At 31.6% G+C, this 26,394-nt stretch overlaps 2 protein-coding genes across 2 annotated transcripts; both read right to left on the bottom strand.

Moving 5' to 3' along the window:
- Positions 1–9,683: 9,683 nt before the first annotated feature.
- LOC132719579 (ryncolin-4-like) lies at positions 9,684–11,257 on the bottom strand. The gene is made up of 2 exons (XM_060703359.1): positions 11,134–11,257; positions 9,684–10,746 (listed from the first exon to the last, which is right to left on the bottom strand). Exons 1-2 carry the CDS (start codon positions 11,255–11,257, stop codon positions 10,082–10,084), a joined length of 789 nt encoding a protein of 262 aa, XP_060559342.1. The 3' UTR covers positions 9,684–10,081.
- An 8,509-nt stretch (positions 11,258–19,766) lies between these two features.
- On the bottom strand, positions 19,767–25,248 carry LOC132719586 (fibrinogen C domain-containing protein 1-like). The gene is made up of 4 exons (XM_060703365.1): positions 24,879–25,248; positions 23,687–23,759; positions 23,273–23,440; positions 19,767–22,798 (listed from the first exon to the last, which is right to left on the bottom strand). The coding sequence occupies exons 1-4, from the start codon at positions 25,215–25,217 to the stop codon at positions 22,131–22,133; spliced, it is 1,248 nt and encodes a 415-aa protein (XP_060559348.1). The 5' UTR covers positions 25,218–25,248; the 3' UTR covers positions 19,767–22,130.
- Between the last annotated feature and the right edge of the window lie 1,146 nt (positions 25,249–26,394).

The following is a 26,394-nucleotide window of genomic DNA, read 5'->3' as shown; positions in this document are numbered from 1 at the left end:
GCCAACACTTGGCGATATTGTGTTAGGTAAACGTAGGATATAGATCAAATTAAATACCAAATCGTACGTTATAATAATAATGCTATAATTTTGTATAAATTTTGTTTAGCTAGTTATTCTTAAAATCAGCTTAAAATAAAAAACTATAGTCTCAACCATCTCCAAGTTGTTCATGCTATAGGTTGCATGATTATTATTCTCAAATTGCAAGTATGTTTATGCTTATAGAAATGATGTTACTCTTTTCATACATCATACGTGTATTCAAATTATTTATCCAATACTCGTTCTTCAAAACTTAATGGTACGATGAGAACGATTAAAATAAAACTTTAAAAAATGTTTTTTTTTGTTCTATTTTATCTTGAAGAATGGAATACTGTAAAAAGTTATTTTCAATCTCTAAATACTATTTATAATGAATTAAAAACTGCAATTAATTCATTTGTCGTTTCAAGCTAATTTATTATTTATTTGTCTTGCAGAGATCTTTGATATAAATAATTCCTTTGCAACAACAAAATATTTAAATGTTTTTAGACTCAAGTACTCGACAATCGAGCTTGCAACATTTCCATTCTTACCATGCTTAGTGATCCTTTTGCTTTCCATTTTGATTTATGTTTCTAATTGCTAGTGTTAAAAAACCTTTCGGTGACAACAGAAACTTTTCTGGGTTCTACTATAAATGTCATTCAACCCATTTTTTAGTAATTAATTAAAGACCCAGTATGCCCCAGTAATTCACTTTTTTCTTTATTTCTAAAAAGCCTTTCTGATACTTGTGTACTTTCATATCATCCAAAAAAGTAATAATTGGCTAGATAGCAGAATCATCTATTTAAACTGTTGTTTTTTTTGGCAATTACAGTGAACAAGTATTTTGTATGAAAGTCATATCACATTTTATTTACATTTTCTACGTTAATGACAAATTAATGCTCATGATCGACACTTTTTTGGTAACACACATGTAACATTTCTCTTCAATCTTTATTGAAGCATGATTAAATAAGGTTGAGAAAATAAAAATCTCCGACAAGGTTCCCTCAGTAAATGAACTCACTTTCATGTATTTTAAACTGCACGCTGTCTTAAAACGTTTAAGACTGACTTCTTCCAAAAAAAAACACAAATGTGTTCAGGAGCGTTTGGTAAAACTATTGAACAAATAATATCATTTTAGTGATTTTAGTAACAATTGACTCTGTTGCAATCTTAATGTATCATAGATATAATATTTAGACTTAAATCAATCTTACGGTGTTTGTTTATTAATGATAAAATTCAAACCAGTCTTTCCTGAAGAACATTTTCATTACGTAACAGTAAGATACCAATGCATCAGAAAGAATCGTGCAGTGACAAGGATTCGAACTAGCGACCATCTGCTTAAAAGCGAAAGTAACAACGCTCTTGAACACTGAGCCAGTAAATTGATTTTCCTATCCCACTTGTCAAGAGGTTGACCTTATAAAGGCAGGTGTGTACTAAACTGAAGCACATTCCCTATTCTAAATGTCATCGCATATGATGATGGTATATCTTATTTTCAAGTCTGAAACAATTTCGGTTACAAATCAGACATTGATTCGTTTCTTTTAAATAGGCCAGTCATTCTGAACGAGCTACCATCTTAAAATCAGTAAAATCACTCTTAACCACTGAGTTGTACTATAATTATGAAGTTAAGTTTGCATTTAATCGAAACACTTTAAATAAAGTAGCATTTTGAAGACTTGCCTGGTTGCATGTGTGTTCGTGTTTCGTAAACCAGCACCGGCTAAGGCATGTTTGATAACAACAACATAATCAAGACTTTTAAAATTAAAAAATATTTTATTAACAAGATAAAGATAGTGGGATGTCAGTACATACTGTTATCGTTCTATGTTATCTGAAGTAATATACATGTATGATTTGAAACACGTATTGTGCTGAGTTTTATTTTTATTTACATTGTCATCTACAGTTGTCTAATTTAAACAAACAAGCACTATTTTCATCAGACGTTTAGAAATGAAAAAGAAACAAAACAAAAACAAAACATAATTGCGTAGGCCTTTATTGATCACGGTATTTTTCATACTGTTTGCTTTATAACGTTATTTATCATGTTTTATTTACTTCAAGAATACAAACAATTTATCAAGATAATGATGTTTGATCGGATTGTCTTAAAATCACAAATATTTTTCAAGCTTCTAAAAGTGTTACAGAAATATGTTGAAGTGTTATAGTTAAAAATACTAAATTTCCATAGACAAGCATGCAATCGAATACATGCATCACCAAGTATTTACTTTATAAACAGACAGAAATAATGCATTTTTGGTTGATGATTACACTTTACAATTATAGTCCATGTTTATTTTGAGAAAATCAACAATCTAAAATCCAAATGTATACATTTGACAGACCTAAATTCTAAAATTCAGCATTTCTTCAAATTTAAATGTTAAAGAATTTTAATAACCATCTTTGCTTATGACAATTAAACGGACATACTATTTATTCAACTTTTATTCATTCTATTTCCTGAATGTTTCCGTGAGCAAAAATGTATTTTTGGAAAGCAATTGCATTTTCATCTTTTTTGTTAAAGTTTGACATGTTTGAAACGAGTGCTCTTGTACGTTGCATTATTTCAAGTGACTTCTAAATCACAACTCAAAAATTATTATGCAGTTGCAAATCTAAGTATAACGACATGTTCGCTTATGTTGTTTTTTCTACCAAAGCGGTAAGCAATGTCATTTACGTCTCAAAAGAAATAAATTCTCAATTCAAGTCTGAAATCTATAATAGAAAACAAAGAAATCACAAGTATTTTAATGATAAATTGTTGTCTTAAATGCTTAATGTTTTCATTAAAAAAAAACTATTTGCAAAAAATAAATAAATTGTTTCTTAAAGTAACAAAACAAATAAATTATAAAGCTTAGTGCTGATACGTTTTCAAGTGAATGTTTTAGAAAACAAAAATAATTCGACAACATTAAATAAATGATTATTGAAATCACACCGTTATTCCATGTATGTTCATAGGCTTTGATCAAACAATAAGCAATTCAAAGACCAGAGCAAGAATAGTATCAGACCATAGTTGATATTTGAATACTTGACGTGTTCATACGGCGGTTATTATAAAACCTTTAATTTGACGAATCCGTGCCATTGCATTGTAAGCGTCGAATAGCCATAATTTCAAAACAGAAAATAAACTAGGTTTTGAATTTTCTCAAGATCTTTTGGTACATTGCTTTAGTTGTTTGCTATTTGTTAAGCCATTCGCAGAATTTTGATTACAACTGAAAAACTTTCGCTTATACACTTCTTTTTGTTGCTTGCTCCTTTCAAAAGTTAACGCTTAACAATATAAACAATATTAACAGGCATTATAAAATTTATATTGTTACTTTTTCAAATGTCATCGAATTGATTAATTATATGCAATTTGTACGGCAAATGAGCTATTGAATTGATTTATATCACTTAACTGCACAAAAATGTGTTATATTGACATTAAAGAACAAATAGTTTGAACAATAAAAACGCAGATATTCTGTTCATTAGCATAAAAAATTCTTAAATACTATAAAACATTGTTTTCGTTTGAAAATCAAGATCATATTTTATCTTTTTTTTTTACTTACAAAGTGATTTGATGCATTTGAAAAATACATTCTGCAATTTTATAAGCCTGTTAAAACAGACGTCTTGGGAGACTTGAATTAATAAAATATGAAGAGATACGAGTATAAAAATGGTTTTATTATGTATCTACAACTGTGTTGGCCCGTTTAAAAGAAAAACTGACATGTTATAGCATATCGGTACAAAATGCGTTAGATATCATTTAACTGGAGATAACTGTTATATTTTTATTGACAGCACCTATATACTCATTTCAAACAGGATAATATAATAATATGAATATGAATCATATTCATGGTAAAATCTTAAAACAGTTTAAAAAGAGGTTTATAGTTGTTTTTTTTTTATAAAAAAAATTAAGGATGATATAAGAAACTTTATCTTTTGTTCTAAGTTTATAGTTTTCAAGTATATAATAGCTTTGTTGCAACTGCAAAATATGACTTAACCGAAAAACAAATTCAAATTTACTCAAAATGCGTTGAGTGCATTGTTACAGTTGTGTTGAATGGAATATTTTATTTATATATAATCATTTAGTCATTGGACAATGCTTAATTGTTTTACTATATTTGGCATTTTTCGTTTACGAACATTTTGTTTAGATATTCCTGTCAACAATTTCTTACAGATTTCATATGTAAGGGATAATATATTTTACACGTCACATTCTTTGAAAATGTAATAGACATTGACAATAAATTTTGGTATATCCAAAAAGATATTTTACAAAGCGTTTTTACTTCACAGACAAATTTGATATTTATAAAGATATAGAAGATAAAGGGACAAGACTTGTGTACTATCTACATAACTGCATCAGTGAAAGTAAGGAGAATAAATGCGTAAGAAAATTAAAATTATGTAGAAGCACAATTATCGATCTTGAAAGTAAAATAGTTATACTTTTATCTGGGTTGATGCTTATCAGTATTGAATTGATGGATATCTTTATATGGCTGATATGTCTACATTTTCATTGAGCATGGCTATAACATTCAGAATCACATTTGAAGGTTGACCTTATAACTGTAATGATATTTCGAGTATGATGATATTGTTACACGATCGATAAATTATATTAAATAATATGTGTCCATTTAAACACATTTGTAATCTTAGTTTATGTTATAATGTGTTGATTCTTGATAAAAATAAATTTGATCAGACATCTGGAACAATGATTTTACGTATACAATACCAATTTAATTTTATAATAGTCGTTAAACTTACCTAACGTTCTTTTTAACAGCTGCATTCTTGTCAACATTTTAATACGTCAGAAAAGAACAGTAATAAGAACACATGTTAATTGTGTATAATAAGTAAAATACCCAACACAAACTTAAAATCTGCAAACAGATCATTGTGGAAAAAAAAAACATAAAACAAAAATCAGAAGACTGCTAAATAATAGTATATTATAATTTACTTATATACAAACGCTATTATTCTCTTCAAAACCTGCTTTGCAAGCACATTTTCCACTTTTGCACTCAGCATTTGCATTACCAGGGCATGCATTGCCTATTTTGAAATTGCCTCCAATTACTGAAATTCATTGAAATTGGCATTTAACTTCTACTTGTAATCCCATGTTTTTCTACATTCCAGGTTAGTTTTTTGAACATAAATAAGCATTTAATTTATTTCTGAGTTAATTTTGTAAATGTTTCAGTTTTATTAGTGGTTTAAACAATATTTATTTATACATAATAAGGTACATAAAATAAAATTTAGGGATTGAGTAGGAAGCTTGAAAAGCTTTTTTGAAACTCTCTCCGTATAAAATAATATAGTTTCTGTTTTATGGCCAAAACTTGTCTTTGTAGGCATAAAATTTTATGTTTTAAGGCTTTTAGAATTCAGTGGAGTTCCTTTACATTACTATGTTCACATTTCTATCAGTTTGTTTGTGTGAAGCAAATTACCAATCTTTTTGACCAGATGTTTATAGTTAAAAGCAAAACAATGTTTATTTTAATCTTGGTCTTCAGTGTCCAGTGCTTATAACAATTATTCTAAAATCGCAATTATATATTTTTACATTTCACACATTATTATTTTGCCCATTCTCCCGAGAAATGCAAGACTATATGATCTTTGTCTGTTTTTATTGCCTTTTCAAACTGACCATTTCATACAATGTCATATGCTTTTTTTGTCTCTTTCTAGCTGAACTTGTTCAATTAACAGGCTGTTATTGTCCTTTTGCCGGGTCAAATTAATTCTGTTGATGTTCAGTCAAAACTATTCATCAATATAGATTACAAAAAGTATTACAGAAGTGATAACTTCTGACTCACCATCGTTTAAACCACCAACACCACCACAACAATAATCACAATCTTGATACGTATCAGAACCTCTATGTTGAAATTACGTATTTCTGGTTCAAAATAACTCATAAAAGAAAACAAAACACACTTTATGTGTTACAACTGTTTATTATAGGAAGACTTTTTAAATACATGTACTATTATAACGGATAATATTTTTTAGCAGATTATATATATTTATACCAAATTACCTTCATTAAAAAAATGGCTAAACATTTTGAAACGAAACAAAGAAACATGATGTGTTTATTTATCTGTATTTGAGATCAAATTGAATAAAATGTATTCTTAAATGTCACAAGTGTGTATTTATATATATTCTTAAATGAGCAGAAACGTTTATCCATAATCACATGGCGTTCATCGGGAATATTAAACGGTTACTTAAACATTCATGAGGTCATATACTGATGATATCTCATACTGTATATTCTCGTTGTTACTAGTCAATTAACTGTCTTGAATAAGTCCACAAGAAATGCTTCTTCAAAAACACAAGTTGATACAATTTTATTTGAGTGTGCCTTAAACAAACTTAAAATGAATGACTTTATTTAAAAAGGATACAATTAATCAAAACACTCATTAACTGTTGATAATAAATTCTTACCGGATAATACTCTATACCGACTAGTTACCTTTTCGATTTCAACATACCACTTTTAATGATATAAAAGTAAAACGATCAACCAAAATATTTTCATATAGTAAACATTTACCCTCATTTAAGAACTAAACAGTTGTACAATTTACTTCTTAATCTGAATATCTTGAAACACAGATGGACAGAAAATGAGAAACTGTTTAAAAAGAATCAAATATCAAAGAAAACAATGAATACATATAATGATTCAAAATGTGAACTATCATCTTAACAATATTGTTATAATGTGCTAAAATTATGTGTTTCTGTTTGTTGCTGTTGTTGTTAATCTCGTTAAAGTTGTTTATGATTTTAAAAGGAAAACCCCACGGTAACACTAAAGGTCGTATATTTTAACATACAAATTGTGTATGCGCTACGTCACAGTGACAGTGGTACAATCAATTGTTACCATGCAAATCACAGCAAATATGAGATATCCTTGTGCAAATAAAGTTTTACCGTTTTAGTTTCACGGTGCATTAGCTCTGTCGTTAACAAGAAAGTAATTATCACATAAAAAATGAATTTGTATGAAAACATCCGTAATATAATGCAGAAATTTTCCGTTAAATTCGGACTGCTACCTAAAGTGTTTGTTGTTTTTCTATTGATGTACGGATGACTCAAAGGAAATAAAAATTGTACAGCCGATTTTCCCACAATAAGGTTGCGAATTTTAGGCTTAAAATACCATTTTGGTTGTCTAGGCACCAAACTAAAGGCATGAGTCGATATGAAACACATTTAAGTAATGTTGCTATTTCTTTTCTTATGATATTTATTTAATGCAGCTTTAATCTTTGAAATTCCTCATTTGAAAATAAAAAACGCATTTTAAAGCCTTTCTGTTGTGTGTTGTAAGGATCGTCATTACCAATAAATAAATTACATAGACAATATATATGGGTAAAATAGAGAGAAATAGAATCCCTAAAGAAAGTCCAGAACACCGAAATCAAAAATATATTGCAGACTCGGTTAGATTGAGGCTATTCATGGACAGCACTGCGAACGACTGTCCACCACGAGTTACTGAGTCGGGAGAACGAGCTACTTAAGTTGTGCGCACGAGATAATGTGTCATGGGCACGAGTTACTTAGTCGTGGGCACGAGTTACTTACGCACAAGATTAATTAAGTTTTGCACACGGGATACTATGTCTTGCCACGAGTTACTTAGTCGTACGCACGAGATACTTTTTCTTGGCAACGAGTTACTGAGTCGCGGGAACAAGATAATTAAGTGGTGCACACGAGATACTTTGTCTTGGTCACGAGTTACTGAGTCGTTGGAACGAGATAATTAAGTAATGCGCACGAGATAATTAACCAATTAGATTACACTATATATATATGAATTTTCTAAGTTAACTTGAAATGTGCCATAGGACAATGCTGCCCCTACTTCATCTGCATGTTATTGTGCCATATATTAAAGTTATTGTTTGGACAATAACTTAGTATTAAGTATCATTTTGATCTTGATTTGTGACCCAATGCCCTCAAAATTATTAGTTATCATCTACTTATCAGGTGCAATGTACTTACTAGGTTATATAAATTATGGCTTATTTCTTCTCAAATTATTCTTTGTTTTTGTTTTTGGGTTTTGCGTCACATCAACACAGTATAGGTCATATAGCGACGTTCCAGCTTTACTGGTGGAGGAAGACCTCAGGTGCCCTTCCGTGCAATAATTCAGGCACGAACGGACACCTGAGTCGAACCATCGACGTTCCGTAAGCTAGCTGGATAGCTTCCTCACATGAAAGATTCCAAAGTCCCTGTCCGGATTCGAACCCACAGCGGTGAAGGGCAAGTGATTTGAAGTCAACGACTTTAACCACTCGGCCACGGATGCCCCTCTCAAGTTATTCATCAGACAATGATTTGTTATAAAGTGTCTCGGCTACATTGAATTTTGACCTATGACCTATGACCACAAACATTAATGTAGGCCATCTACTGACCATGGGCAATGTCCCTACCAAATAAAAAAACAGGGCTAATTCCTTTGTATGACCCATGTTAACAGGCCGTTACTACTTACAATCTGATCAACCCTATCAGAAAGTGGTCCCAACAAATAGCCATAACTTAGTCAAAATTAAAGTCTGATCTATGGGCCTTGGATAGTGATCTCCTATTATGATACTGAAGACACGCATTAAGCTTAAAGTATCTCGTACGTACCATTTAATTATCTCGTACGCACGACTTAGTAACTAGTGGCCACGACATAGTATCTTGTGCACACCACATAATACTCTCGTTACCACGACTTAGTAACTAGTGGCCACGACATAGTATCTCGTGCACACCACATAATACTCTCGTTACCACGACTTAGTAACTAGTGGCCACGACATAATATCTCGTGCGCATCACTTGGTTTTCTCATACGCACGACTTAGTAAATCGTAGCCAATGCATAGTATCTCGTGGGCACTACTTAATTATCTCGTTCCCACGACTAAGCAGCTTGTGGCCGCGACAAAGTATATCGTGCGCAACACTTAGTAACTCGTGGTCGCGACATAGTATCTCGTGTGCACCACTATTTATCTCGATCCTACGACTTACATTTTATCTCATGTGTACCACTTAGTTAATTTGTGCGCACAACTTTCCAAGATTTGACTTCCGACAGGTGGTCAAAATAAAAGAAAGAAACATATTAAAGAAAATGAAATTTTAACGCTTCATGCGGAGACTGAGGGTATTGTGCTGCTTTAAGTTGGCATGGACAGAGCCACCCTTGGTAACTCGTAGCCAAGATATAGTTACTCGTGCGCACAACTTAAATATCTCGTGCGCAATACTAAGTAACCCGTGGCCACGAGATAGATAAAAACACACAAGCAAACACAAAAGTGTTACGGACAGACAGACGAACTGACGGACTGACGTACAGACGCAGGCCATACCTGAATGCAATTAAAGGTTTTATGATCTACTTAACAATAACTAATATGATATAGTTAGTATTTAATCCAGAAAAGAAGGGTGACATAGATACATATATAACATTCTACAATAGCATTATGTACAAAATTGAATAAGATCTTTACAGTATTTTGTATTACTATATTTTCTACCTTTAGAACATGTTATTATGAAAATATAAATTATTATTTAGTGCATCGTCTTTTAATAATGCGCGGTTTGTCTGTCCTTATTATTTGTTTATCTTGTTTAATAAGTATGTTAGAATAAAAACAACATTTTACTGAAATACTTCATCAATTGCTGCCCGGATAAATTGGTTAAGGTAAGAAAATTAAGCATTTATAACAATGCTTTCTTTGTATCAGGCCTTCTCATGCCATGCTGCACCTTTTCCATACACTTATTAAAGTTTGATTTAAAGAAATAGAAGCTTTAATAACTTAATTTTCAAATTTAAACACACAATGCTTGACAGTTAAAAATGTCCATCCTACTTCCGACGTATTTTCATTTCAGTAAATTTCATAAAGACACATTTATGTCTCCAATCTTTCCACGTCATTCCGTGATTACAATCGCCATCCCCATACGGTCCGTTTAAATTCGATGACTGACAGCTACGATACCACCAACCTCCTTCAAAAATTTTCGCACAATTACCAGTAAATTTGTCGTTGTCCTGGTCAAATGTGCTGAACATCATTCCGTCATGTCTCTCAACTAAACTGTCCGATGCTGTTCCATTATGCGCCGCGATATTCAAGACATATTTTGTCGCCTCATTTCCGATTGAAAATGAACTGTATTCCGCATATCCCTCTAAGCCTTGCTGATCAATGAGATCAACTCGTAGTTTGTACTGACCACTGCTTGTAAGTTTCCATATCTTATCATTCCCTAACCAAAAATTATTAGCCAACTGACCAAACCCTTCCTTATATGCCTCCCAGTTCTGTAGGAAATCGCTATTTGATTCTCTGTGCTGAAACACAGTCCAGCCGCCAGGTGGCGTGTCCATGTCACAACGAACCATGAAGCCATCGCTTCCCGTTGGATAAATTTTAAACACCCCAGTTCCTGCTGTCTTGTTTATAGTTTGTATATCCTGACAATCTCCCGAAAGAAGTGTACAACAAGTTTTATTATCATCAGCATCTGAAAACAGTATGACATTTATCAATTGTGAACGTGTAAATATTGTAATATGCAAAGTTTTAACAACAATGTAACACTGTGCAAATGTGCTTGTTTAACAAAACAACAAAACAAACAAACTGCATTATATCTACGATATAGAGGATCTTACATAAGACACATTTTACTTGATTGCGAAAACATTTTTCACAAATTATGAAAAAGAAAAAGAAACATTGATTGACGTGTTGAAGTGAAGTTTATGCCTGTGTATGAATTTCGCTGCAGACGCGGAAACGCTTATCAAATTATCAACTAGTTTTATCTACATTATTTTTGAATTTTTACGGCCGACTAACACGTTTATATGTATGATTAGTTATTTCAAACATTTACATAAAACTAAACCTTCTTCACAATCGAGTTTGTGAGACCATGTTCCGTTTGCCAGACAAGTCGCTCCTGTTGCCTGAAATGTTGCAATGTACATTTGGTTGCATCCGAATGTTACAGAGGCTCCTATGGACCGCATATTTCCATTTACTTTGCCATTTCGTATCGTGAAATTCTTACACTCTGTTGAAAGAAAAGTTTAAGTCCATATAAACGGAATAGAACAACTCACTTAAATAATATACATGTATACGTTTATAAATTTGACCTAAATGGCTAATTTGCTAATGTCAAAATACTTATTAGATTTGTATATTTATTTTGATCTTTTATTATTTGGGAAAACTGTATTATTATTTTTTTGTCCTATTTCTATTATAAATCATTTAATGCAATTAAGCTTTGACGAAAATATACTAATATACTATCATCGTAAGTGTTTTCTTTCTTATACATGTATATACTTATATACACAGGTACATGTTTATGGACATGTATTGTATTCCCATGCTAAAAAGATCTTATAATAAGTTAATAAGCTAATAAGTTCATTTTCTTAAAAAATATATAAATGAAACTTTCACATTCAGTTTGTCATATTTAGAAAACTCCAATTCGTTCAATCATCAAACGTCCATAAGCTTAATGAATTTAAACCATGAGCAATTTCAAAATTAATTGTTGCACCATGATGTTTTAATTATAACAGATTGTTTTTACCGCGGAATTTTACGTATTTTTCGCCGGTTGGGACGTGAAAAAATGGTTCGCTATAGCCGAAACTTCGTTTTAAGGGAGAACGTACTAAACGATATGATTTGGATTTAATATAAAATAAAGTAAAAATCGTCCGGGGAATTCAGATTTAGTTTGTTATTAACGATAATTCGTTATTAGCGAGTTCGACTGTATATATTGTATGCTATCTTCGATTTAAATCTGCATGCCCACTTGCCATGTTTTGCCATTAACTTATAACATTGTCAAAGTATATATATGAACAATGGTTATAATTTGATTGATGGAAAGATGAATATGATAGCGACAAGAAACATTTGCAAATTATTAAGCCCTTAATCCAGATTTGACAAAGAACGTTTACAAAACCCACCGGTATCCATTTTTTATCACGTAAAAGGTTTCTGAACCATTCACTTAGTGTCAGGTATACAGATGAAAGCAAAATGTACTTTTAAATTCATTCAATAGTTTGAATTTATTTTGAATCAAACTTATTTCCATATTGGCATATACATTGTTGTTTGTACTTAATTAAATCGAACAAGAAAGAGTGAATGGTTTCAAAGTACGATATAATACGAGGGTTGTTCAAAAAGTAATAGGACTGCAGTTCTTCTGTTCACATTTTTTAATTTACGTGTACAATTTGACAAGATAATAATATCGGAACATATCCTCTATATACAGTGAAAAAATCAATAAAATATGTTTAAAAATAACGACTCTGTGAAAATTTAAAATGACAAGGGGTACGCGACCCGGCGCACGCTAACGGCACAATAGATGACGTTTATGACGTCGTAAAATAAAAAAAATGTATCAAGCGTCAACCCTTCTGAAAGAATCCTCCCTAGTGTTCTAGGTAACTTAATCATATAACTTTGACCAGACCTCATATGTGGAGATGAAGCGAGAAAGAAAACGATCACATTCTTGTTCCACTATCCGAGAAAAAAAAGCCCGATAGCCGGCCACCCTCCGCTTTTTCTCTTATCCTTGTATCTAATAGTAATCACTATAGATTAAACAGGCATGAACTTAGTAAAAGTCTTATGATGTTAATGAAAAACCGATTAATAGAATTATTTTACACATATCATCGTACGTTCTTAAAACAATATGATTATGTAAGTAAAATAACAATAATTATCAACTGAAAAGTATATTTTCCTACTAGGAACAGCGTATCATTTTTAAAAGAAAATCGGGGAAAATATTAATAATTACCGTTAATCATTATAACATTAATTTATTGATAACACATATATCTAGTTAAATGAAATAGAATTTTGTTTGAAACAAATCATTTAGGCAGAACTGAATCAATAGATCCGATGCAGAAATCAAACATGCCGGACAGTTCGTGGACTGTTTACCTTCGATCATTTTGTAGCGCTTTTTCATTTGACGTCACTAACGTCCCGTCAATTTCCCGCTATCATTCTCATCCTTTCCTGTTTTTGATTTCGTACGTGCATTTTTGAGTCGTTTGTGCAAGCTGAGAACGAGTATCCTGATAGTCGATTAATTGTACTGTGTTAATTTTATGTTTTCATATGTATCTGAAGGAGTATCGCCAATTTGTTGGCAAAGTTAAACGATCGCACACATTTTCAGTTTTTTAACGACCGTCAAATTCTACATTTAACGTTTTGACCACTGCTTTTCAAAACTTGATGATTTAGCCATTTCATGTCTGAATGATGTCAAATTTGGGCATAATGTAACTTAAATATAATAAATTGTGTTGGTGGAATAAATGGGGAAAAAAGAAAATAAATCATTAATAAAATAGAAGTTCAACTAAGCTTCAATAACCTTTTATGTGCTGCGCCGGGTGCGTGTTACCATGGTTATTTAAGAACACAGGGAACACAAGTTAAGCATAAGAATTCAATATTTTAATGTTTAAATTGAAGAAAACATTTTTCGATCGCTGTATATATAAAATATTCTAAATTGAATTGAATATGAAGATGCAAGACTCTTAGTCCTATTACTTTTTGAATAACCCTCGTAATAGGCTTTTAGTAAAGCGTTCCTTTCCAACTAAATCAATAATATTATTTGATATTATCTACATGCATTTTTCATTTGCATGTGCTCGTTGATTCAAAACATGATAACTGCTTTCGAGATTTGTTGTTTACGAGTATATTCCGACTTGAACTTTTTTGTAGAAACATATTGTTTAAATCATTAACAATTTATAATTGGTTGAAATGTTAAAAAGACATTGATCGCATTAATGTTCAGCGTTGTTGTGTATGTTTATGATCTTGCTTTACATGAACAACCATTTAATTGTTGATGAATTATTTTCTGATTTATCCATTTCTAATGACCTATATACACTATATAAAATCTGAAAGTAACTTAAAATGTGTTTCTCATACCACTATTCCCTTTGTGATTGAGGGGTTGCCGTCGATGTTCGAGGCACAAGCATTGCAACTTAAGTTTATCTCTTTGTGATCGTAAGAGGCGACAAAATGGGTTTGAATAATTAGAGTCTATACTTCTACAAGCTTTCCCGACACAATAGTTTCATAAAAGCACTGTAAAAGTTTTGGCAGTATTGAATGGCCAAATTACCTGGTTTGTGTTGGTGTTGTTAAATAAAATACTAAAAAACTGTTGGTTTGGAAACATATCCTCCCTTAATTAAGAAATCAAGAATCAATATTTACCTTTAAGGGCACTTTTGGCATGGGTTAAATTTATAAAAGCCTCCGCAGGTAAAAAGCCATTTGTCATTTTTCTGTAGAAAGAAATTTACTCAACAAAAAAATAATACCTTGGAAATTTTTTTAAATTTCTTTTTAAAAAAAATGGCATTTTGCTTTGTGCTAAAATTTTGATAGGCGGTTTTACACTAAGCTTTTTCGGTTAAAAAGGATAAAGAGTATCCTTAGAACATTAAATCACAACAAAGTTCGTGAAAATTGCAGACTCGGTTTGATTGAGTCTGTACATGTATGTAATAGATAAAGAAAAAGTGCATCATCACTCTCGCCTCTGAGAAATATCAGATATTTGTATGAAAAATATAAATATATTAAAATAAACAAAATAATTTCTATAAATAAATCTGTTATCTGTCATTTTAGAAATATGCACTTAATTTAATAGAAGTAGAAAAAGGAATATATTGTTTATTAAAAAGAAATCAATTCTGAACATTCCACAATTGCGATTTTTCTTTACATCCATACCTCGCTTACATCCATGTCAGTCTTTTTTACGAGAACACATGCACGATTTCTCCTGGCATTTTCAATAGCTCCTTCATCATGTCCGGGATAAGCTCACATGTGTGAAGTCGTTGAAATATTTAATAGCCTTTACAATCTGTTCTTGTTGCACATTCATCTACACACTGCATAGCGAAACCTTTGTCAACGTCGTCAAATATCGTCAGTTTTAAACAATTTCATACTCTGAATTCTGACTTAACTTTTGTTCGTATTTGGTGAAAATGTTAATGTAGTTGTTACCAACGAAAACACAATACAGAAATAGTTTTGATCGTTTTGTAGTAGCCCATTCCTGCAGCACGGCTTCTTATGTAAGTTAATGTTACTATGCTGATAGTACTAAACCACAGTATTCTTTGCTGTTGCCAAAAAACAAATTCTGAACCGACCGAAAACTGAACAATAATCCACTTACAACGACACTATTAAGAACTTTCAACAAGCCTGTCTAAAACTAGACTCATATCAATAATTTATATTTTGAATAACATATGACTTTTCAATGTTTTATGACCTCATTTTTTAGCCACGCCATTAACGTAATAAGGTGTATATGAATAAAACATATAACGAACACAGAGACAGAGCTGAGAATGAAATTGCATTGTCCTGATTAGAACATTCCCTTGGCACCAGAACAAAATATGTTTGAAATTGAAATATGACAATAATCTTTTCTTTACAAACTTTTTGAAATTTCATGTAATGGTATGATAAAAAGGTATGCAATCTGAAGTCTAGTATACCTTTTATTCTAAGTTGCTGCAATTGTGAAAAATTAAGAGGTGAGGAATTTCCTATTTTCGGGACCATACATCGCTTTTCATTGAATGGGCACGAAAGTGTCACATTGAAGGTTCCATGATAACCACCATATGCATATAACTGCGGATGTTTCTAAATTCAAGTTTCATCATTACCATGATTAATGTTGAATTCTGCTTCAGTCGATGCTTGCAGGCATGGATGGTAAAATTGCACTTCCATTATCGAGCCTGCAACTTTTACAATTTATCGTTTTGTACGCTCTGTAGGGATTCTTTAATTCTCTCTATCTTAAGAAGATTTCAAATTCCTCATTTTGAACAGTCATTATGTAAGACTCTAAAGAACTTTAAATTGATCTAAAATACTAAGTAAATGCAGCTTGTTTCACATCTCTTTATAAATTAAAAGTAAAATGCTTATCATATTAAGCTTTTTATTAAATCTTCTTTTGAATGCATTTTTTGTTTACTCTTTTGCCAATGAAATTGTATGCAAGTAAAATAATGGTTTAATTTTGTTTTTTCTTTTCATTCCAATGCAAGTGCATAACGTTTTCATTTTTTTTTACGGCAAATAGAGAAAAACAGAATTCTTAAAGAAAGCACAACACGGCATTGAAAATGTTACATACTTGGATTGACTGAGCCTGTTTAAGGGTGGTAGTGGTAATTGAATGCTACCGTCCACGCCTCCGAGCACGGCCTTAAGCAGAATTTAACGCAGAATTCATCATCAAACATGAACTGGCAAAATTTTAAATTGTGAAACATCTGCAGATGTGTTCATATGGCGGTTGCAAGTCGTTCAACAAACAATACTCATCGGGAATGTATTTCCAATAAATAACAGCATCAAAATAATAACATCTCTTTAGTCTAGATAAAAGTACATCTACAATTACCCCTTTTTATGTTATTATCCAAGCTTTCCTACAATTTTCCTTTTTTTTAATAATTGTTAATGAAAACGGCGTGCCATTTGCCATTTCCTTTAAGGGTTTAATTAATTTTTGAATTATGAATTCATTGATTTAAAATGATGTACCAGCAAAATCACAGCGTGTCATATCATCATTCATCATTTTATTAAAGTAAGTGAAGTTTGTCATCAATTCTTTAAATCATAAGCCTAATAGTTTTACAATAATTAGGACTTCTATGATCATAATAGAAACAGCGCAGCAGGATGACATCACTCATTGCACATTGTCATTTTAGGTAGAGAAACCCCCTGTACTCAAACCAGGGACCCCTCATTTCCCTTTATTTTGTAAGATCTTCTTTAAAAAGGGCTATAAGGCCCGAAGCAATAACCAAAGCCAAATGCCGGGAAATTTCGAATGAACATGTTGTTTTTACTAGGGATGTATGTAAAGGGTATTATTAAATAAAATACGAAACCAACAGTTAAAACACTAGAAGTCTGATTTGTGTTTATGATTCGGTTTTACATTGGTTTTAGGGACTTCTTTACAGCAAATATAAGTCCTTACCAAAAGCGGGGATTTCTGCGTGCATGGTCGATGTGTTGTTTCTTTTACTAGTGTCGTATAAAATTCACACGGGTGTAACTAAGTACAGGGTTTATAGATGTGTTTTAAATATTTATTTTTATAACTCGCCTGCGTGTTTCTTTACAAAAAAGCTTTGAAAATTGGTGTTAATCTTCAGCATCGAACAATTATATACATGTAGTTATTATTTATAATTAGTGTATGGATTTGAATATTCTGACTTTTTTTATTTTCTTCAGAATATTCATGAGGTAGTCTTGTGGTTTGGGCTATCATAGTGGACGGCGCTCATTCTTACTGATTTTTACATGCATATTTTAAACTTTCCGGATTGAATAACGTCTCATAACTAAGATGACTGTAAAATCAATATCCTTAAGTTAATAAAATAATCGATAGTTCTATGTAAGTGTCTGTCTCATATAGATTGAAGTGTAAAAATACATTGTTTTCTGTTGGTGTGGTTGTTTTAAAACGATGGAAACAAAATGACATAGGTTAACATTGAATTTTAAATTAAAATAAACTACAACATAATGGAAGTTCTGCTTGATGATAGATAATTGATGTTTACAAAGTTTTATTAGATATAACGATAACATATTAAATGTCATAAAATATAACATTATTTCACGCAATCATGGTTCGTAAACAATAATGTAGTTTTAATTTATTTTTCATTTAACTAGTTTTCATTTTTATGGCAGAATATTCTTTAAACAGTTGTCGCCTAATTCTGCATGATAATTGTCTGTCCATGAAGTGCAATTTATTTTTAATACGCATTGTAACAATTTAAGTTAATATTTAAGTACCTTACAATTTTCTATCAAGATACATGTACTTTCAAACGCCTAACTGTGAACTAGGGCTTTCATAATTATGTGTCAAAGCATTTTTTCCCCAAATAAAGTATTGTGAAAAAGTTTCGTCCCCTAAAATTTGGGGAAACCTCTTTTTTTTTTAACGGACTAAAACTTTGTGCTTCAAATCATTTCTTTTTTTTTATCTCTTCTCGAAATTCATTTATAGATTTAAATTTTAAACGAAAGCAACTTTTTTCTTTTCCGGGGTTTTCCCCTGTTACAAGAATATTTTTCTTCGATGTATTTATTTCAGTAATTCATAACACCATGGATCCTCAATCTTCACTCTTTCTGCGTAACTCTCATATAAACCCTTAAAATTAGAGCTAGGGGTTCCAACCCCCTTTTTTCACATCGTATTAAAAAAGTATAGGGGTTTTGTAAAAGGGGGAAATCGCGGGTTTTCAACCAACTGTCCGGCTTTTTTTCCGTTCCCCTGATTTTCAAATATTTTGTCATCATTTTCATTTAAATAAATCGTATTTGGCATACCCTTTCGAAGCATGTTGATCTTGATATAAACTCATTTACCGATCACTGTGTGTTACTTTCCATATCCTATCGTTACCTAACCAAAGCGTGTCATTCTATTGACCGAACCCTTCCTTATATGCTTCCCAGTTCTTTAGAAAATCACTATTTTATTCTCTGCGTTAAAACACCGTCCAGCCGCCAGGTGACGTGTCCATGTCACAACGAACCATGAAGCCATTGCTTTCAATTAGATAAATCTCAAATAACCCTGTTTCTGCTGTCATGTTAACAGCTTTTAACATCTTGACAATCTCTCGGAAGTAAACAACCGGTGCAAATGTTAAGCCCATTAGTATCTCTTAAATACAGAAAATTTGAAAGATCCAAGTAAAAGTGACTTTCAACTTGTGCAAAGTAGGTTTTAATACGTAAAACAGAAATTGAGACTGCCATAGTTACATAGAATATATGCAATCGCAAAGGACAAATTGATGAAAGGACTGAAACAGTTCAACAAAAAGCAATTAACATACTTTTTGCCTTTTTCCTTTTATACACTAGGTACAATGTAATAAGAAGCAAAACGTCAAATATAAGAATGTTGTTAATTATTATTTAGTAAAATATTCAAATATAAGAATGTTTGTGACACAATCTTAAAAAAATAAGTATTATGTGTCCATTGTTCGAAGAAAAATCGGTTTTCAATCATTGTGGCCAAAACCTGAAGCTGCTAAAATTTTTGATAAATTTTCTTCTAAAAGATATGTTGCAACATATATAAAAGATACTAGTGCAACCTTTTTTTACAATCTAGAGCGTATGACCATTTGGCATTTGCAAGACAAGTCGCGTCTGATTCTTGAAATGTTGCAATAAACATTTGGTTGCCCTCGTATGTTATTGAAGTTCCTATGGACTGCACATTTCCTTTTATTTGACCATTTTGAATCCTAAAACTTTCACACTCTTTCCAACAAGAACAAAAGAACAGTTAATCACATTTAATTATGTATCCAATATGTTATTGTAAAGCTTTATGTTCTCGTGAATTGATATGGGACAAGACTATTTACGAAAATATACAAAAAATGTAGACTAATGTAACTTTTTCAATATACGTACAATAATATTATAGAAAGGGTAATTATTTTGTGTACTTCTTTCCCGTCTGCAAAAAAACAGCTACTTAAAAAAACTCCAAAACAACAAGAACAGAATAACAAGATATGAAACAAGTATTTACCTTGTTATCGCACATGAGACATCAGTGTCGATATCACATGACTTCCCAGGGTTACAAGAACATTTGTCATTAACCTTTTGGTAATAAAACATCACTTAGAAATAAATCTTGAAAATATTAGTTATTACAAATGATTCGTATAATTTATAAAAAACATTCTATTCGGTCGTTTAAAATTATAAAATATTAATTCAACAATTGTGACCCAGAATCGTTAGTTATTAAATAGGTTCGTCTATTGATTTTTCCTTTGCTAAGAATGCTTTTTATACGGTTACAAAATACAAAAATATACAAAATACCTAATAATTAAATTTTAAGAATTTACATCGAAACAATGTGGAATTAGAGTTTTTCTTGTGCTATCAAACAGCACACCATCATGGTCCGGAATAAGTTCACAGGCGCGATAAAGATTGAAATAGTTAACAGCTATACAATATGTTGTGTTGCAAATTCACCCACACACTGCGATTGCGATACTTGTGAACTGTAAACTGTACTTTTTAAAACTCGAAATATTGTACTTAACATTGACTTCTCTAGTCATTGCTACGCAACATAAAATTGCTGCTTAGAAAGCATGTAATATGACTAAGTTTATGCCATCCCATCTCTTTAATAAGAGATCGTATTCCATTGATTCAAGGTTAATCGACACTGCCTTCTAAAGAATAAATATACTTTATAATTCTCTTATGCGAAATGCAATACCGATTTCCGGATCACCTAGGGGAGACAAGAATATTTAGTTCTAATTAATTCATTAGCATCACGTTCAAATTAGCATGGCTTCAAGTATCCATCTCAAAAGTTATAGATAGTTTACCAAGTCTGAAGTATATATGACGCTATGGTGTGCTTTTTATATTTTATGGAATATTTAATAAACAGTAAAAAGATTTAAATATTTGAGTTATAATTTACATGTTATGTGCGATTGAAGAATGATTTTGAAGTATTTATCATTATATTTTTACTGCGTAACTAACGCAGGGAGGGTTATTTTTGCATATTTTGACATCATTTTTGTAATTCACGCATATTGTAAATGTCGTTAACAATGTATAAATTACTTTTTTAATTACTTCAAACTTTATACATTTCAATATATTTTCAAAATGTTACAAAAGTAGCATAAAACTGGAGGCATGCTGCTTTAGAAAACAGATGTTATTAAAATGAATTGTATAAAAGTACAAAGGCATAAGAAATTCAACATAAAGAATGTTTTAGACCGCATTTATATCAGCATATCACGATAAAACTATGCTCTTTGATCATTATCACTTTTTCGAATGGAAAATAATGATTTTAAAGCTCTATTATTTATCAGGATGGAAATAATGATTTTAGGGCGCCATCATTTATTAGAATGGAAATAATGAAATAGTAATTTTAGAGTGGCATCATTTATCAAAAAGGAAATAATGATTTTAGAACACGGTCATTTATAAGAATGAAAATAATGATTTAAGAGTGCTAAAATAATCAAAATTGAAATTATAAGTTTTGAGCTTGAATATTTAACAGAACGTATACAATGATTTTAAAGCGCTATCATTTATCAGAAAGGAAATAATGATTTTAGAGCGCTATTATTTAACAAATTAAAAATGGACATTATGATTTTAGAGCGACATCATTTATGAGAATTGAAATAATGCTTTAAAAGCGAGGTTTATTATCATTTATCGCAAAAATAGTTCACTATAAAATCATTATTTCCAGAAAAAAAGTACAGCGCTATGATTTTTTTCCAAATATAAATAATGATTTTAGAGCCCTATTATTTAACAGAATGGAAATAATGATTTAAGAGCGATATTATTTAACAGAATGGAAATAATGAAGTTTAAGCGCTATCATATATCAAAACGGAAATAATGATTTAAGAGCGTTAGTTATAAAAAATAAAATAATGCTTTTAAAGGATTATCACTTTTCCAGAATAATATAAAGAACAATTGTTTTCTACACAAGTTGCTGCTGTTATTATGTTTCTGTGCATCCACACCCCTTACGATGAAATATTTAATACTAACGCAAAATGTGAATTTCTTTCATTGAAATTAAAGCTATTTTGCTGCAATAAAAAGTTATTAAAATGAACAGCATGCTCTATCTCTGTTCTCAAATCATTGAAGTTAATTTCGACGAATTTTCATTTCTGTAAATTTCATAAACACGCAATCATCCCTCCATTGTTTCCACGTCATTCCGCGATTACAACGGACGTTCCCATATGGTCCGTTCAAGTTTGAAATCTGACAGTCAAAGTACCACCAACCTCCCTTAAAAAGATAAACGCAAGAACTAAAATATGTATCGTGGTCTTGGTCAATAGTGCTGAACATCATTCCGTTATGACCCACGATCAAGCTGTCATCGGCTGTTCCACTATGGCCAGCGATATTCAAGACATATTTTGTCGACTCATTTCCGATTGAAAAAGAACTGTATTCCGCATATCCCTCCGAGCCATTTTGGTCTATGAGATCAACTCGTAGTTTGTACTGCCCACTGCTTGTGAGTTTCCATATTTTATCATTCCCTAACCAGAAATTATTAGCCAACTGCCCAAACCCTTCCTTATATGCTTCCCAGTCTTTTTCAAAATCACTATTTGACTCTCTGCGTTGAAACACCGTCCAGCCGCCAGGTGGCGTGTCCATGTCACAGCGCACCATAAATCCATTGCTTCCTATTGGATAAATCTCAAACAACCCTGTTTCTGCTGTTTTGTTGACTGCTTTAACATCTTGACAATCTCTCGGAAGTATACAACCCTTGCAAATGGTGTTACCCTCAGTATCTATAATATAGTGGTTTATTGACCATGATACACATAGAATGTTTGCAATATCAATATGATATATACATTTATATGATGTGCAATAAATTGAGACAAAAAAACTCGAACATTTCTCTTTTGGATTTCTTTGACTAAAAAAGTAAAACAACATGTACTATTAGGGTAGCGACCGTAATATCGAACAAACAATTGGCGTATTCAATAACATATACAATGTCATGCTTATTAATATTGATGCATTTCTTTTATTATTTCAAATAGGTTTAAAGAAAAAGAAAGACATGCAATAAAAAGAACGGTACAAGAACCATATTCAAGAAAAGTAGTTATATCGTAAGTTTTACTTTAGATCTGAAATTCGTTTGAGCCAAACTTTTTCTAGAAGATTCTTTGTTTGCTAACTTATTTTTCTTTTCCATTCCACTCAGTAAAACATAAAATGTTCCTATATATATATAGCAAAAAAAGGAAAACCTTTTGTACAATCGGGAGTGTATGACCAAGTGCCATTTGCAAGACAAGTCGCTCCTGATTCTTGAAATGTTGCAATGTACATTTGGTTGCATTCGTATGTTATTGAAGCTCCTATTGACCGCATATTTTCATTTACTCGACCATTTTGTATCGTTAAACGTTCGCATTCTATGGAAATGGATAGCTTTGTTAATGGAACCTATTCATATGAACACGTTATTTTAAATAATATATTAACGTGTGATCTTAATGATTATATTTCTATTTAATTATTTAATACAGATAATTGGGGGAAAGCTTTTTTCCAAATACCTGTTCATTTACAGTGTAAAGAATTTGATCATTATCAGTTGAGAGCAATTCTAAATTAAATAGTTCATATTGTATTTATTACACTGGAGACATAATATTTACCTTTAATCGTGCAAGACACATCTTGTTCAAGGTCACATGACTCCCTCGCGCCACAAGGACAGCTTTCATTAATCTAATGGTAAGGAATTTCATCAATCAGTATTGGTTATCGAGAAAGTGTTTGACTGTTTCAGACTTAAGTTAAAAATATAAACCCACGGTCTTAATCTTTTCTTTCAAAGTTTTTTTGTAGCAGCACCAGTAGCTATAGTAGTAGAAGAAGTAGCAATATAAGCAGTTACAGGAGCAGTATATGTAGTAGTCAAAACAGCAGTACTTGTAGCAAAAAGAAGTAGCAGAAGAAGAAGTATAAGTAGCAGCAGCAGTGGTAGAATCATTAGCAGCAGTAACAGTATAAGCATAAGCAGCAGTAGTAGCAACAACAGCAACAATAGTAAAAGCAGTAGTAGTAGTAGAAGCAGAAGTAGTAGCAGATGAAGTAGCAGAAATAGTAGCAAAAGCAACAGTAGTAGCAGCAGTAGCAACAGCAACAACAACATAAGCATCAATAGCATTAGTAATATTAGCAGCAGTAGCAACAACAAAAAAATAGCAGAAGCTGTAATAGTAGTAGCAGCCTTTGTAGCAGTTGCAAAAGCAGTAGTAGTAGCATTAGTAATAAAAGTAGCAGTAGCAACACAAGCAGTAACAGCCCTAGCACAAGCAGGAGCAGCACTAACAGTAGTAGTAGTAGTAGTAGTAGTAGTAGTAGTAGTAGTAGTAGTAGTAGTAGTAGTAGTAGTAGTAGTAGTAGTAGTTGTAGTAGTAGTAGTAGTAGTAGTAGTAGTAGTAGTAGTAGTAGTAGAAGTAGCAGTAGCAGTAGCAGTAGCAGTAGCAGTAGCAGTAGCAGTAGCAGTAGCAGTAGCAGTAGCAGTAGCAGTAGCAGTAGCAGTAGCAGTAGCAGTAGTAGTAGTAGTAGTAGTAGTAGTAGTAGTAGTAGTAGTAGTAGTAGTAGTAGTAGTAGTAGAAGTAGTAGTAGTAGTAGCAGTAGCAGTAGCAGTAGCAGCAGCAGTAGTAGTAGAAGACGTAGTATTAGCAGCAGCAGTAGTAGCAGTAATAGTGGTAGCAGTATTGTGAATGTGTTACTACAATGATCAATGATCTTTAATAATTTGGGGTTCATTTTTCTAAAAAAAAAATTGTTTCTTTATTTAAATTCTGCAGTAGATTTTTTATGCTAAAAAAGCATTACCTCGGTTGTGATCATATCAGCCTTTTTAACCATAACGCATCCACGATTGACCTTTGTAGTTTCAAACAACACACCATTGTTGTCCGGAATAAGTTCACAGATCTGATAACTGTTGAAATAGTTAACAGCCTGGCATTCTTTTCTTGTTGCACATTCATCAACACACTGCGATAGCGTTACTTGTGTCAGCGTCGACAAAATATGATCGGATTTTAAACAAAATTTCCAACTTGAAATGCTATACTTAAATTTTGATCCGTTGCTTCTTGTAATGCTACATGCAAATGTTACAATCGAAACACATAATACAGCAACATATTTGTATTTGTATAATTCCATTGCTGTAATAAGAATTATTTCATGATTTTCATGTAGTTCAACTGACGCTCCTATGCAAAAAAAATATATATTGTTTCATAGTTTTTGAAAATGCATATTATCTTAAAACAATTGACAGATTTACCCTTGCAAATCATACAAACACAATTAAACTAATTAGTTTTAATTAATTCATCACTAACAGTTATTGTAGGACTCATTATCGGTTCAAGAATCTCACAAGACTAAGTGATACGTGGCGTTTAAATATAATGAAATTTGAATAAATTATGATTTTTAGATTGGCTCGATATATCAGTAAGCGTTAATGTTCCTGTAATAGAGCGGCATTAAGCCCTTTTTTGTTTGTTGGAAAACAATTCTGTGATGTAACAAACTAATTATTTCAGTAATATTACCTAGGAAAAATGCCTCATATCACTATTAAACCTTCACCAAGACAGCGCCCTGAGAATTATAAATAGCGCGCAGAGACGTTCGTTTCTTCTAAAAATAAATGATTCGAATAAACTATTCGCCCGCTTTACTTATTAACATATATATAGAGAGGACCGGTAGATAAGAGGTTTCGAGGGTTTTCCTTATTGGTTATTTCATTCATCAAAATTTTTTTTTTTGATTTGACAATTATATAAAACGATTTATCTTAAAATAACATATTTAAACTTAAGAGAAGTTGAAGGCCGCTTTAAGCAAAGAACTGTTTATTTGACAGTAATCACTTTTCGAAAAGGGACAACAGAGCATGATTACAGTAAGTTCGGTCCAGACGTTGGTGTTGATTGGTTTTTGTAGTTTATTTTCTGGGTGTAAGCAGTAAGCTACTTTTGATTTTACAGAGCATAGTCTGGCCACCGCATAGGGGCCCGTACGTTGCCATCAATGCGATTTATAGACACCAATTTGCTTATTTTGTCGTAAAGGGTTCCTATTCTTTTAGGTAAGACGCAATTAACAATCCAATATAAGATATTGGATACTGCAGTGCGCAGTAGTTAATTGGTATTAGGTATTTTATACAAATTAGATACAAGTATGTACATACAATGAATGTATATAATGTGTGCACTGAACTATTCACAGGAAAATAAAACGTTATTCGGGTTCGTTCGAATAGATAAGCATGTATAATTCACTTTCAATCGGATAATAAATTTCGTATGATTTATAATTTAAT

Source organism: Ruditapes philippinarum, unplaced genomic scaffold (assembly GCF_026571515.1).
Source record: "Ruditapes philippinarum isolate M1 unplaced genomic scaffold, ASM2657151v2 ctg2773_1_1_1_1, whole genome shotgun sequence".
Taxonomy (NCBI): domain Eukaryota; kingdom Metazoa; phylum Mollusca; class Bivalvia; order Venerida; family Veneridae; genus Ruditapes; species Ruditapes philippinarum.
Note: the sequence above shows the minus strand (reverse complement) of the source record. Positions and strands in the feature narration are given on the sequence as shown.

What these genes read in the sequence shown, in the direction of transcription:
- LOC132719586 (XM_060703365.1), bottom strand. Translation starts at nt 25,217, where the DNA reads ATGGAATTATACAAATACAAATATGTTGCTGTATTATGTGTTTCGATT. An exon ending in CTGATATGATCACAACCGAG is followed by an intron (nt 23,760 to 24,878) that starts GTAATGCTTTTT and finishes CCTTACCATTAG; the next exon opens with ATTAATGAAAGCTGTCCTTG. An exon ending in CACTCCCGATTGTACAAAAG is followed by an intron (nt 22,799 to 23,272) that starts GTTTTCCTTTTT and finishes ACTATATTATAG; the next exon opens with ATACTGAGGGTAACACCATT.
- LOC132719579 (XM_060703359.1), bottom strand. Translation starts at nt 11,257, where the DNA reads ATGCGGTCCATAGGAGCCTCTGTAACATTCGGATGCAACCAAATGTAC. An exon ending in CAAACTCGATTGTGAAGAAG is followed by an intron (nt 10,747 to 11,133) that starts GTTTAGTTTTAT and finishes TACTGTTTTCAG; the next exon opens with ATGCTGATGATAATAAAACT.